Below are 14,262 nucleotides of genomic sequence, written 5' to 3' on the forward strand. Positions count from 1 at the left end.
CAGAATGAGAGGCTATTACTGTAATGCCTTGTAATACATACCCACTAAAAAAGGATTTTCTAATAAGATAATTTAATGTGTAGGTCTACCCTAAAATATAACTGATGTGCTGTAATGTCTGTGCATCTTTTAGTTTTTTATGGTTTTTTTTTTCCTTTGACAATTCAAAGAATGTCTTCACCAATCTCTGTCGAAAATCAGATTTGCCTCAAAGTAAAATAAATAGCATATATACAAACACTGCATATAAATATGAAAACAGGGGTGCTGTATAAGGGATGCTGTGGGATCAGTGTGTTAACTCTGCTGGTCAGTGTTGGCAATACAGAAAGGAATGCACTAAAAAAAGAAACTGACAGCATTTATTGTCATTGTGCTGACAAATGCATGGAACAAAGAAATTCTTTAATGCGCATATGGCAGCTAGGAAACTGGAATCAAAGCTGAGAGTCAGACAGTGGTAGCTAAGATGCTGGGATTTGAGCTTGTTATCTTCTAAAAATAAAGAACCAATTTATAAGTTGCTAATGATGTGTATCATAAGGAGTATATAATACGTAATACTAAATACACTGCATATTAACATAGATGTACTGACTTTCAACAATATTCCCTAATGTTTTTCTGCAATTTTACATGCTGCTTAAATTACTTTGACCTAAAAGTTATTTGTTTATTTAGATATATACATTAGTACCAGCAGTCTCTAAGTAAGTTGAGCCTTTTTTGTCTTGTTTTTCAAATTTTGTTCATGGCGTTTGCATGAAAAGTCTATTTGGGTCATATTTAGTTTAATAGGCATGACCCGAGACATTATTACATCTAAAGGCTACTCAGTACATAAATGCGACTTTTGCTGTATGAAGCACATTTAAACTTGTGCTGGCAATTTTAGCTTGACAATAGATGGCAAAACAGTGACAGAAGGACCAAGAGATAGCTAAACCCTCTGCTGAGCTGGGTGCCATGTCCCATCACATTACAGTCATCTGAGAAGCAGCAGTGAACCTTCACCCCTGCAACTCTGTCACCTTGGCTGTTTGCTTGACTGCAGAAGGATTTGTAGGAACATGACTTCAGCACACCACCTGTTAGAAAAGATTAGAACAGACACATTCAGTGTATTCTGTTAAAATTATAAATGAGAACAATTACTTATATTTTAGTGGCTTAGCAGATAGAGCAGCACCTCCCTTCTATTTCTTTCTTTCTGTCTTTCTCACACACACACACACACACACACACACACACACACACACACACACACTGACATGCACACACACACTGACATGCACATAAATAGTGCAGCTTTTTCAAAATCCTCTCCAGTGGTAAATAAGACAAATTAAATATTTGCCTCTCTAAATGACTCCCCCATTCTGCTTAACAAGAAATCGATCACATATAAAATGAAATGTAAAACCTACTGGCATCTCCTTTGATAATAGCGCAGGCATCTGAGTAACTTGGACATTCTTTGGACCCCTGGCGATTGCAATCCTCATCTGTTGACCCCATGCAGGTGTAACAGTGCAGTGCCTCACCTAGTTAGACAAACAAGACACCCAAGCATGCTTCATGTATCTGCTTTGTGTTTCTCACCCATCCCTTAGGACTACAGTAAGTCCGGAATTGATCTAAAATTCAATAAATTGAATAGGTGGGGCAAATTGCATTAAGAACTATTATTTTGGGGGCCAAGCTCCAAAGGTGTGTTGGCATTCTATTGTATTGTATTGTTTCTTATTATTATACTTTTACTCCTACTTCTTCTGTGGTTTGGTTGTGGCAACCCTCAGAACCATCTGGTTAAAAAAAATGAAATTTGGCACACTGAATGGGGAAGGTATAAAAACATTTTTACCAAATTTAAAAACAATTTGGCAAGCTCTAGTAGCACTAGTAGCAGGTTAAATCTTGGAAGTACATTAATGGACAACTTTTCAACTATCTGTTTAAATCTCAAAAGCCAGGGGTCACTAAATTTCCTAGATGAATGTATGTTAAGATTTTATTACATAAAATTACATTTGGTATGTTGGATTTTGCCACAAAATCACACAAATCATCTCCAGATTATGCTTCATAAAAGTATTTAAAAAAATATTGACTACTCCAAATGGTCTGCCTGTAGTAAGCCAAAGAATTTGACAGCTACCATACAAGAAGTAAAGCTATATCTCTACAACTCTGCTCACTGACAAAAATTACCCATGACATTTTATGTGCCACCTTGTAGTCAACTTTTTTTATATCATTTGAAGAATTTGTGCTAAATTTAGTTCAGGTTTGCTGTAAATTCCCAGGAGGATGCTGACATAAATGCATATTGACATCTAAAATTCTAAGCATATTTTCTGTAGACATCCTGGATTTTAACAAAAAGTGTTTTTGTAATCCTTCAAATTATGTCTAATAAATCGCTTCATTTTATTTCACTTTATTTTGAGTCTGGTTGCGTAGACCACAAAAATTCTGCTTGGAGCTTTAATTATTAATAGCAGTATTCATGTTTGCATAACCATTGATGTAACTACAGAAATGTATTATGACAACCATTAGTAAACATCATGTAAATTTATTCACTAAGAATCTCCACTTAAATCCCAGATGCATTTTCCCCACACAGGCTATATTTGAAATCCAAGGCCAAAGGTGCAGATATGCAAACACCCTAAATGTAATCCAAGTCAATGTATTGTTTATTCCTTCTACAGTACATGCAATCTCCAAAGGTCATCTAAACCTTGAATAGATTCATTAACATTGCAAGAGAAGGGCACACTTTAATCATGCCAAATTATCACACAGGTAGCAGGTTTCCACACTAATTTAAATCTGTATTCAAATTAAATGTGATCTTTTGAGCTCCGACTAGCTTCATTAATGATAATCCTTAAGTAATCAACCATTATCTTACTGTAGTTCAAAAAAACTGGCCAAAGTTCAGCCTGTACTTATCATTGAGCAGAAAATGTAATAAATTACCCCTAAGGTAATTTTAATTTGCTGTGTATTGAGTCCACTCTGCAGACTGCTAGAGCCTCGAGTGGTGATGAATTCATGCTAGAAGAAGAGAAAATTTATTCAGAGAATCAACCTTAATCACCAAAATCCTGCCAAGCCTTCTTCATGAATCGTTATATCCCTTTACACTTAAATCAAATTAAAGTACTTATTGGAAACTAGTCAATCCTCATAGGTACAGAACACGCAAAAACTGTAAAACCTTTCCATCACTGCATAATCTGTTATAAATCTTAGATTGAGAGAATCAATGTCCTCATGGCAGCTGGTAAACCTGAAAATTATCACACCATGCATTGCACATTGATTTAACATCTCTGAACTAGATACATTTGTTCTTTATTGTAGCAATCAATAACATGTTTTTTTTTTTTGGGGGGGGGGGGGTTCAATAGCCAAACAGTACTGAGATCTTTTGTGACTCAGTGTAGTCTCATTGTAGACATATTTTTAAAGAAGTGGAACTTCCATTAATCTATCAACACTTGCCCAAATTAAGCAAACACAAACAAAAAACTATTCTTATCTAATGAAGTCACATTGTGTGCGAGGCACTTAACAGACTTTATCAAGGAAGTTGACTAGACGGGAAACTGACAGTGCACATTAGGAAAAACAACAGATGGAGGTCTAGACTTAAAAGATTACGAGATAGATGTGCCAACTTTGGTCTTCCTTTAAGGAGAAAAGGAGAAAAATGGAAAGCCTACAAAACAGAAGGATTGATACTTACTGTGAACACAACAGAGCAGAATTAAAAAGCCAAACAATAAGCAGCATTTGACAGCACTCATGTTGCTGTTGGTGTTGGCCGACCAGATTGATGAGTGAAAAGCAGGTTGTTCCTAAACCTAAACGCATCTAAATCCTAAGTCAGCGAGCTAATGCTTCATTATTGAACAGAGCCAGATTACCAGCTTGTCTACTGAGACAGGATGAGTCTTACACAAATAGTGAGCTATAGTTTAAAATATTTACCTTTTCCAATGAATAATGCAGTGCGTAACATAGTTCATGGCTGAGCACTGTAAAGTAACTATATTTTAAACCTATTTTCTGTTCATGAAACATTTAAATGATCAAATGACCCATATCACTCAAATTCTCATACACATTTCTGCACAGCTACTCAATGAAATTGTGAGTATTGTATATGTTATACTATGGTAGAAATTCTAAATAAGAAATAGACCAGGATAAAAAAAAAAGAAATTATCAGGACACGAAACAGAACTTTTGCTTTGCTGCCACACGGACTTTTTTAAATGCCAGATGTGTTAATCACGGCGGATTTGGTGCTTGATTTGAGACTGAAATTTTTTGTGATTAAAAATAATTTTTGGTGGAGTTTATTTATTTTTTATATCTAAGTATTTAACATGAGTTATTAACGCGTTAATTTTGACAGCCTTTCATAATTTTTTCCTTTTTTCTGTTTTATCTTTTGTCTATTTATTTTCAGCACTCCAGCAGCCTGACCTAAATTTAAAAGAATATTTGGTTTTTAATTATAAAGCCATATGTCAAATATCATAGACTGCATCACAGCTTTGTAGGTAATTCTGCCAGGGTGTCGAGAACGTTCTGGATGTAACTCAATTTAAAAAACAGAAGAAAAAAACTAAAAATTAGATCAAATGTTACTAAGTGAATGATTTAAGAAAGAAACCTTGATTTAAATATGCAATGTCATCTTTTTCCATTTTCATTGTTTTCCAGTGTTTTGATAGCCACAATACAATTATTTCAAGAACTAAATAGATGCAAATACAAGATAATGGTGGTGGTTTACAGACTATTTTACATGACTCAGCTCTATTCTTTCTCATTCTGTGCCTGTTTTAATAATATGAAAAATAGAATAGAGCTTTTGAATAAGAACGAACAGGAAATGTTTGTGAGCTGCATGAACTGACTCATCCTCATCATACTACATATAACAAGTGCAGCTATAACAGACTCTCAGACTGACTATTTCTGTGTTTGACACTAGCAGGATTATTGCCTGAAGGATGTAAGTAACCGCCTGCTGTCTCAGCAGTAATGAGCATCTATTTAGGCATATAAAGATTCTTCCTCACACAGCAAGATATTCTTCTTTACAGTTTAATCAAAAGGCTGTTTTAACTCTTTAATGTTTATTTCTCTGCATTACCTTTAGTGTAGATTAGCTTGTGTAGGACCAAACAAAGAGGCTGCAGAGTTTATTGCCATCTTTTATTGCACTTTGTAAGCAGGTGCTGTGTAGCTGAGTTGGTCTCCTCTTTTGGGAAACCTCTACATCAACCAAAGCAGGACCTAGACAATTCTATTCAAATTAATTTAGCTATTTAAGTACCAGAGACAGCAGACATTATACTTAGTAACTTATTAAAATAAAATCCCCCAAAAATACAATTGCACATCGATTTGTGAAGAGGCAACAAAACTAGGGAAGTATCTACAAAGATACATGAGGAAGCAGATTAAACAGTATCAAAACCTGCATTTGTGTTCCTATGCTATATTTAGCTCATATTCACAAAAAAAGAAATGAACACATGCATATTTAGAATCATTTCATAATCATATATATAGACAGGTCTTTCTTCTCACTTGCAAGTTCAAGTTTAAAGAGGTTACCACAGAAATTAACTTAACAGTCAGCTCCATCAGTGGCTGTCATGGCATCATAGCAATTAAACTCATCCTCACTCTCTCTCGCTCTCTTTCTCGCAGACATACACACACACTCTCATAAAAGTTCTGTACTGATGGGGAATACATCTCAAAAATATCCACAAGACCCCTATTACATGTAAATTGGTGTACATTAAAACATCAAAATGCTTTGTTGGTAGTTACAGTGGCATGATCGAGTGACCAGAGTGTTCACCTAGTCAACAGGAGCCACGCTTCTTGCAGAATGTCAGTAGTGTTTAAGATTTTGGGGACAGTCTGTGGTTCTGTCCAGCAGTCAATAAAACAACATCAGCACAATGTATTTTTTACAACTCCCTTTCAGTTCATATATTGTCCTATGTGGACATGGATCATATGACAGTCAGCTAGCTCTTTCCCATTTTAGCAATCAGCTCATCACAGATCTTTGTCAATTCTTCAATCTCTTTGTTCTGTAAGGGAAAAAAAGCAGATATATTGTGTCAAATAATTACTTTATATTTTAGCATATGCGACTATATCACAATGTATTTTTCGTATCAGTTTGGCAGTGTACACAAACCTTCTGATCCAATGTGCGCTCTAGTGAATCCACCTTCATCTGTTCTTTCCTTAGACTGGCTTGATATGCTGCCTGCTCCTGCTTAGCTTTCACACGCACTTGTGCGATCTCTGCATTCGCCCTGCAGGAAGCCACAAAAGCGCTACATAGTCAGGCACTGCCACTCCACGTTACATTTAGGCTTTATTTCCACACAACTCATTTATCCATTAACAGCCATTAGGTGCATGCCTCAGGCTGCAGTAGACAAATCAAAATAATTCTGCAATAAAGTATTTAGAATGTCTCACTGCAGTGCACTTACTTATCCAGTTTTTCCTCAGCGTGGATTTTCAGGGCCTGATAACGCTGCTCCTCCTTGCGCACCCGAGACAGATACTCCTGTGCACATTTCTTCAGCACATCCTCATTCTAAAACAAAAATGCTTTGTGAAATAAATTGTTGCTATCGCTATGTCTAATGCACGTGTTTACCTAATGCATAACTGAAAAAAAAAAATGGATTTGGAAAGAGCTAACAGATTATGCAGAAGTGAGGTTATATGATATCCAATCAAATTAGCTTTGAGTCGCATTGGCGGCCCAATGCGGAGCCTTTATGTAATTATATATGATCAGATTTCCCTGGTACCTTTACATCAATATTGCAGTGAAATAAATAAAATGCTGATGAACACAAGAAATATTATTTTTCCATATAATCATTTCTTGCCTAATTAGTAAGCCTTTGGTTGTTAATTTAATTTTTTGTTGATATGGACAGATACACTATATGTACAAAATTTGGGGGACATTTGTATGTGCTTTTTTGAACATCCCCTTCCACTTTTAGTCTTCATTTGCTGTTATAATAATCTAGATCTTCCACTTCAACCCATGTAAACCATATCTTCACAGAGCTCACTTTGTGTGCTGTGAATGTGTAAGTAAGTGTTTATCACTAGACTTTTGTATTCACCTTACGAAAACCTTCAAGAACATCTTTCATTTTCTCATAACGGCGGAACAGATCAGCAAGAGACTTCTCCACAGAGTTGAGATCAGCTAGCGCCTGGTCCTTTTCTAGAATAAGCTGCTGGATAGTGTGATGGGACAAAGATTTCTCCCTCTGCTCATCCTCTAAGATACACACACACACACACACACACACACACACACACACACACACACACACACACACACACACACACACAAACAGAGATACACATAGTGATGAGACCTCTGCCTAATAACCCTGCCCAACTGTCATAATACTGACAATGATGTGAAAAAGTACTGCTAATTGTCATAAATTATTAGGCATCCCACAGACAGTCACACTCAATTCCACACAGTCAAATCCCCATGGAGTAGATAAACGGAAGGCCAGCAATAGAGACACTATAAATGGACTCAGAATTGGAAAATATGATATGCATTGCATCATTAATGATGAGCACTAATATTTGATGGCATTCTGTTGAACCGCATTTCCCCTGTGAAGCATGCAGACGAGACACACAGTAAATGATGGGCAACCAAAGAGACACAGGGTGACAGATGAGACCACCACAGAAGATCGTATGACTTCCCTTGACACAAGAGACTTTACCGAAACACCTCCGATGCTATGATAAGACTTATGGACCATTTTGTGAGAGACAGAATATGACATATCCAAAATTGTGCATGGCAGTTATGGTACTTATGTTTTATGTTTCTCTAACATTGTCTGGGCTGTAAATGTGAGTAGTAGCACCTTGGATTTGAAATCACAAAAACAGCTAAACACCCAGAAATGGAAACACGCAAGGAAACGAGAATGGATATACTCAACCTTGCCCCATCTACCAGATGTATTTGGACGCTAAACAAACAGACAAAAAGTAGAATCCTTTTGTTACTTACCAGGCATGCCTGATTGATTTATCAGGTATTTATGGGCAAAGAAGGGAGGCAAACAGAAAGAAGGAATTGTGTTAAATCAAGCCAGCTGGGAGTGATACAAAGAAGGTGGGAAAAAAGTCTGTTACAGATATAAAAAGATTTAATAATCCTTCTCCCTCCATTGGGTCCATCAAGATAGAATAACTTGAAAGAAAGATTTACATCACTGAAAATCTGTAAGAGAAAAGTAATGAAGAAAGTAAGGAAAAAGAATATGTAAGTATGAGACTTGGTGAGGAAAAGGGGACGAAAAGTGAAGCGAAACTAAGTGAGAAATAGAATGTCACAGGCTTGAGCTGACACAGCTCTGAAACAATATGTGTGAAAAAAAATATAGAGGAAAGATAGAAAATAGGGTGAAAATAGCACATGTTAATGTTGTGCAAGACAACATGACAAGAGCAAAAGTTGAGACGTGAAGGGTAAGAGAGCCTGTGCTTGGAAATGTCTCACAACTCCCTAAGTTGAATAAAATGTAAGTGTTACAGTATGTGATTCTGTAGATATGTTTTAAAACTCAGAAACAGTGTGTGATATTTGGTCTGTAAAAGACAATGGCAGTAGAGATGCTACAGCATATAGACATAATAAACCAAAAGGTGTATTGCAGACACTGCATACTCACCAATCATTTGTGCAATGGTCTTCTCATACTCTGTAACTATTCTCCTGCAGACCAAGGAGAAAATATATTTTATTTGTATTTATATTCAAAAACTAAAACAGGTATGCAATTCACAGTACATATTTACCAAACAAGAAAATAATGTTTCTTCCATGCTTTTGCTGTGGTTAATTTAGTAAATCTGTTTCTCACATTTTCATCTATGCTTTCTAGTGACAGCTGGCTGTGACACTTTTTCCTGAAGTTACCAGTTTAAATGCAGTGCTTGGAAGGCTTCTGTTTGTTGGCCTATAGGGTGGCTTATTTTAGGACATGCATGTTGCCAGCACAGTAAGGAAAAGGATTAGCAATGGTTCCGCTCAGATTTCTAAGGCTTCCTTATGCTAAGCCCAGTCAGTTTAATGAAGAAAGTCTTTATCCCCCCTTCCCTTCAGCCTCCAGCACATGACTGAGCCAGAAGTTATGAAATAAGATTAATAGGTACCATATTCCTAAAAAATACATTTTCCGAAAAAGACATTTATTTTACAATTCAATGTGTTAATGTTTAGTATATATGCCATTAAAGTCCAGTCTCATTTACGGTTTCCCAGCTGCTTTGGAGCACTTCTTGAATCATCTTTAATATTTGCAAACCAGTAAATGCATTCTCAAAACTATTTGTACAAACAGCACAACACATTGGATTTCTTGCAAAATGTACTTTCCCCATAAATTCTCAGTTCATCTCTCAAAAGTAAGTATTTGTGTCAATGAACATATCATTCCCATCAGAATGAAAAGTCCCTTTTTCATTGTTCACAAACAAGATCGTTTTTAGGAAGATGTTTAGGCATGTTGTCAGTATGACGGTGCATAGCTTCAGTATTTCTTGATATAAACTACAGCTTGGATTACAATGATTGAAAGCATTTTTATTTCTTTTGTACGGCATCTGTGAATTTGATCTACAGGGATTTCATACACAACAGTGCCTACAGTTTACACAGAATAGTGTAGAATAAATTCTCAAGTGGCCTACGGTTCTGTTGTACATTTGATGAAAGAGCAGGAAAATGGTCAGAATGGTTTCAACTGACAGAAAGTCTACACAATTTTAATATCTACTACACTGATTCATTTTCTCAGATCAGAAATTTAATTCTTAAATCAGCTTAATCAACCTCCACATTATTTAGTCACTTGTGCACATCATAAAAGCAATTCTTGTTGTTGCTTTGATCAAATTGCGAATGCTTTTGTACATTCATTTGATTAATTGTGTACAACTGATAATGTAGGAAACATCAGACCATTGTACACAATTAATCAAATGAATCAGTGTAGTAGATATTAAAATGGTGTAGACTTTCTGTCAGTTGAAACCATTCTGACCATTTTCCTGCTCTTTCCTCAAATGTACAACAGAACCGTAGGCCACTTGAGAATTTATTCTACACTATTCTGTGTAAACTGTAGGCACTGTTGTGTATGAAATCCCTGTAGATCAAATGTTCTGAAATATTCAGAATAGCCCATCTGGCATTAACAACCAAGCCATGGTCAATAAACCTAAAAACACAGTTCCCCCTCTTTAATGTTTAATCTGAACATGAACTGAAGCTCTCACTTGTAGCTGTTTGATTTTATAAATTCTGGATCCACCACATGATTGACTGATTGAATAATAGCATAAATAAGCAGGCGTACAATTTTTTCTATTAAAGGGGCAGGTGAGTGTATGTCTTGCCCCACATGTTCGTGACACCTATTTAGACCTATTTAATTGGCTTTGTATATGGGCCTAATCTTTGAAAAAAGGTTGAAGAGAGAAAACCAAATTGACAGATGCTCTGAGGCTGACGTGCTGGTCATAAATTGCAGCAACTGGCTACACCATGCAGTCTACAGTGTAGTCACTTTGTAGGAGGTGCACCATTATGAGAAACCTTCCTAGCCTGTAGTGTAGTTCCCCCCCCCCCCCCCCCTTTCTTGTAATAATGACAATTATAATAATGAGAGTAAGGGCTAATAGATTGTAAAGAACATGGAACCTCTTAATGCGAACCAGTTTGAAATTACCCAACGTATTAGCTAATAGCCTAGTGTCAATTAGCATACTAGCCAACCTCCAAATTGTTTACACAATACAATTAAGCTTATGCTACCTAATTTGCTAGCACTTGACTTTAATTAAATAATATAAGACTTTACCTCACATTAGTAGACTTTTAAATTGTTTAGCTGCTATAATTTAGTTAATCAACATTAGCCATGCTAAATGCTATAGACTATATAAACTCAGTGATGTAGTTAAGTAGCTAGCGAGCTCAAAGCTGTTAAATAACAAAAATAATAAGACGTTTTCTATTTAAGAGTACAGACTTTTATGAAATTTTTTACCTGAATGTATATCATAAAATTTTTTGAAGACTAAAGAACAGTCGGTGTGTAATCTAGTGCTCTCTTACTTCATTTCTTCCAGCTCTTGTCGACCTTCCTCATACTTCCTCTGCCAATCCAGCACTTCTTTTTCTTTGGCAACAATCTGATGATGCAAACAACAGTACATTTTCCATACCGAAAGGGAAGAGGTGTGCAGTATCAGCTCATACAGTAATGTACAAGGCTGAGTAATCCTACATCTTTTATAAGAAAACTGCATAATCAACAGACTGGATAGTTCTGGAGTACAGAATGGATGCATGTAGTCCATTACCTCAGATAAGTCGGAACTTATTTAGTAGTAATTTTTCTTTATCATTTTACATTCACATTTAAACAATAGTATATACCTCTTCTCTCGCTATGCCTAGAGAATGATCCATATCTTGGGGAAGATAAGGGCTTTCAGCTTCACTGTACCCTGTCCGGGAGTATAGGGAGCTTTTGGACACACCGCTGTCTTCAGGGGAGGCCTGCTCTCTCTCCTGATTTGGAAAGATCATAAGTGTTAAGATGGAGGATACATTCTGATTGTATGTAGCCTCAGTTAGAGGTGTGCATCGGGACTGGGATCGCATGGGATCCCCAGGACTCATTTCAAAAACGTGCGAGAGGAAGTGTTTTTACCAGATATGAATCATGCGAGTCAAAAACGGTAATCTTTGTGTAACATAGGAGCGTTCTAAGTGCTTGTGCTGTGTAACATATACTGCATTCATTCACCATTTATAATTATTTTATTCTTATAATAGTTGCTGTGGGGTAAATTACACATTTTTCAAAACAGAACCAACTAATTTTGTTAGAAAATATGGTGGCCAGGTACAAGCAAAAATAAATCTGCATAAGATGGCTTGAAAGGCCAAGAGTGTCTAAGAGATTGGACGGGATTAGTCAGAATTCCTGAGGGTAAGCAGTAAAAAATGGTCCCGCACACACCTCTATCCTTAATAATTCACACTCTTCAGTCATACACTCATACTAGAGGGATTCTGAACCAAGCCATGAGGCAGCACATTGTCTACAGGTTCTACACAGCAAAGTCACAATGCCAATGAGAGCAGGATTTTAGCTCGGATTTAAAGCTTTGCGCAGTTGGGATGAGGCTTCAATCTGCCGTTGAGCTTCAGCTAAGAAGTCGTGATAGGCTCAAAGCAAGATGGGTGGAAGCAGCTGCTCATTGTGAAAGAGCATAGCTGTGATTGGGCCCAGGCTGGGGAGAAAGGGTATTCAGGAGGGCTCAAAGAATTGGCTATGTGTTAGTGGCATGCTGGAGCAGTTAAAAAAGCAACATGTTTACAAAGGTGTTAATATAATGATATGCACAAGAATAAATAAACAGTTGAGATGCACATTTTCTAATATCAAAGAAAAGCAACATGTCCTGATAAATTTAAGGTTTAACTCCAACACTAACTGTGTAATAACCCCAGACACATTCACATCTTTGATCCCAAGTTTAAGGATCACGACATTTACTTTTGATCAGATTTTACTTCACCTTAAATCAACAAATAGAAAACAGAAGAAAGACTCTGCCCAAGAATATGAGACAAAATTAATTCACAAATTTCTGGATCTTATAGCACTTTTTTTACAAATGGTGAAACTAAACAGGTTGTATTCTTGGTTTAATTTGACAAGGAAAAACAGCCACAACTGCACGTAAATCATTCACTGCACGCCCAATTTCCCAATCTATTTATAAACCTAAATGGAAAGGCACAATGTAAACACAATGATTTTTTTCCACTTAAACCCCATCTGCTGATGGAGGGAAAATCCAAAGAGGATGATTAAGAGATTATTTGGCAAGAGTTCAGCTCTACAGAGGGCACAGAAGGATATGACTGGACACAAGCACATACATTTTAGGTCATGGTGATAATTTCACTATTCTCATCACTGGTGTTATGAAAAAAGCTGCCAACAGACCCATCATATGAAACTACTAGTTTTGAAATGTATTTATTTAGACTGTGTGTCTGTGACACACAGCATATGCTGTTCATGTGAAATTATAATTGTAAAAGATGCTTAGCTGAAATTATCAACACAATAGTGTGACAATGTTTCTATGAAGCATCATATTACAACATATTGATTACATAATTTCAGAATGGTATTGTGAACGCAGTAGTGTATGTTTTAAACTCCTGGGCAAAAAAATGCCAGGGACAAAATGCCAATATTACTGGTTTAATGGTCTTAACAACAAATTATCAATCAGAAGATAAACAAGTATTAAACAAATGCACTCCTGTAGCTAGTGAATGACTGAAGATCATCCAATAAATCACCACTGTAAACTGTAATAAATGTGACTTCAGTACTTAACAGTAGTCTCCAATTGATTTTAAATAAAAATGGATGCATGGTGTTAAATCTGTTATCTTATGTTCAGTGTAAAGGGCACATGCATAGGATTTATTGTAACTATTGTATCTTTTAAACAAACCTTGTGGGATGTGGGATTTTTGTTCTATGTGGGATATGCGAGGTATGTGTAATATACATTTTATTTCACCTCTATGTTTTAGTTTAGGAAAGGTTCAAACCCAGTGGAAAAAGAGTCGGAGTTAACTTATTCTAATATGAATCCTTTTACTTCAACTGTGGATTGACTGTTGAGATTCCAGCAGCGTGGGCTTGGTTTCTTGAGGTGAGACTATAAAGCATGCAAGAAAAATACTTGAAAATGGAGTGGGGAGAGCACAGGGTCGTCTCAATGAGTGGGTGAAAACAGCGGCTCAGGGCCTTGAACTATCTATGCATCAAGATCTAGCAAGAGATTGTATGTGAATTGAAAGTTGAAGTAAAAATCCGTAACCAGCATGAAAACTCCTGAAAATCTTATGGGAACTCCAATGAAATATTTTTTTATTAGTTTTCAATTAGTTTTTAGCCATAACAGATCAAAAGCTAGATGATCTTTGGCATAAGACAAAATAGGAATGGCGTTCAGTACTTGTGCTTAATGACATCTAACTTAAATGACTGGTGGAAATATTTTTCAGCAAGTGGGAGCTATAAACAA

At 36.3% G+C, this 14,262-nt stretch overlaps 2 protein-coding genes across 12 annotated transcripts in view; both read right to left on the reverse strand.

The window, feature by feature from the left end:
* Nucleotides 1–734: 734 nt before the first annotated feature.
* On the reverse strand, nucleotides 735–3,964 carry ly6pge (lymphocyte antigen 6 family member pge). Its single transcript, XM_083539461.1, has 3 exons — nucleotides 3,761–3,964; nucleotides 1,428–1,544; nucleotides 735–1,088 (listed from the first exon to the last, which is right to left on the reverse strand). Exons 1-3 carry the CDS (start codon nucleotides 3,819–3,821, stop codon nucleotides 892–894), a joined length of 375 nt encoding a protein of 124 aa, XP_083395587.1. The 5' UTR covers nucleotides 3,822–3,964; the 3' UTR covers nucleotides 735–891.
* Nucleotides 3,965–5,230: 1,266 nt separating this feature from the next.
* tacc2 (transforming, acidic coiled-coil containing protein 2) overlaps nucleotides 5,231–14,262 on the reverse strand; it is a 63,853-nt gene continuing 54,821 nt past the window's right edge. For 8 of the 11 annotated variants that reach the window (XM_083539373.1, XM_083539371.1, XM_083539363.1 and 5 more), the window contains 7 exons: nucleotides 11,576–11,710; nucleotides 11,252–11,328; nucleotides 8,791–8,845; nucleotides 7,209–7,367; nucleotides 6,555–6,661; nucleotides 6,251–6,371; nucleotides 5,231–6,140 (listed from right to left, as the gene is read on the reverse strand). In XM_083539373.1, coding sequence (XP_083395499.1) covers nucleotides 6,075–6,140; nucleotides 6,251–6,371; nucleotides 6,555–6,661; nucleotides 7,209–7,367; nucleotides 8,791–8,845; nucleotides 11,252–11,328; nucleotides 11,576–11,710 — 720 coding nt within the window. In that variant the 3' untranslated portion in view covers nucleotides 5,231–6,074. Of the gene's footprint in view, nucleotides 6,141–6,250; nucleotides 6,372–6,554; nucleotides 6,662–7,208; nucleotides 7,370–8,790; nucleotides 8,846–11,251; nucleotides 11,329–11,575; nucleotides 11,711–14,262 lie in introns of all 11 variants that reach the window. The other 3 variants (XM_083539364.1, XM_083539372.1, XM_083539366.1) reach the window with 1 other exon arrangement.

This window comes from Silurus aristotelis (assembly GCF_946808225.1).
Source record: "Silurus aristotelis genome assembly, chromosome: 4".
NCBI classification, from domain to species: Eukaryota; Metazoa; Chordata; class Actinopteri; order Siluriformes; family Siluridae; genus Silurus; species Silurus aristotelis.

Coding starts and splice junctions, on each gene's coding strand:
- ly6pge (XM_083539461.1), bottom strand. CDS start 3,821: ATGAGTGCTGTCAAATGCTGCTTATTGTTTGGCTTTTTAATTCTGCTC. Junction 1,545..3,760: donor TCTGCTCTGTTGTGTTCACA/GTAAGTATCAAT, acceptor TTGTCTAACTAG/GTGAGGCACTGCACTGTTAC. Junction 1,089..1,427: donor TATTATCAAAGGAGATGCCA/GTAGGTTTTACA, acceptor CTTTTCTAACAG/GTGGTGTGCTGAAGTCATGT.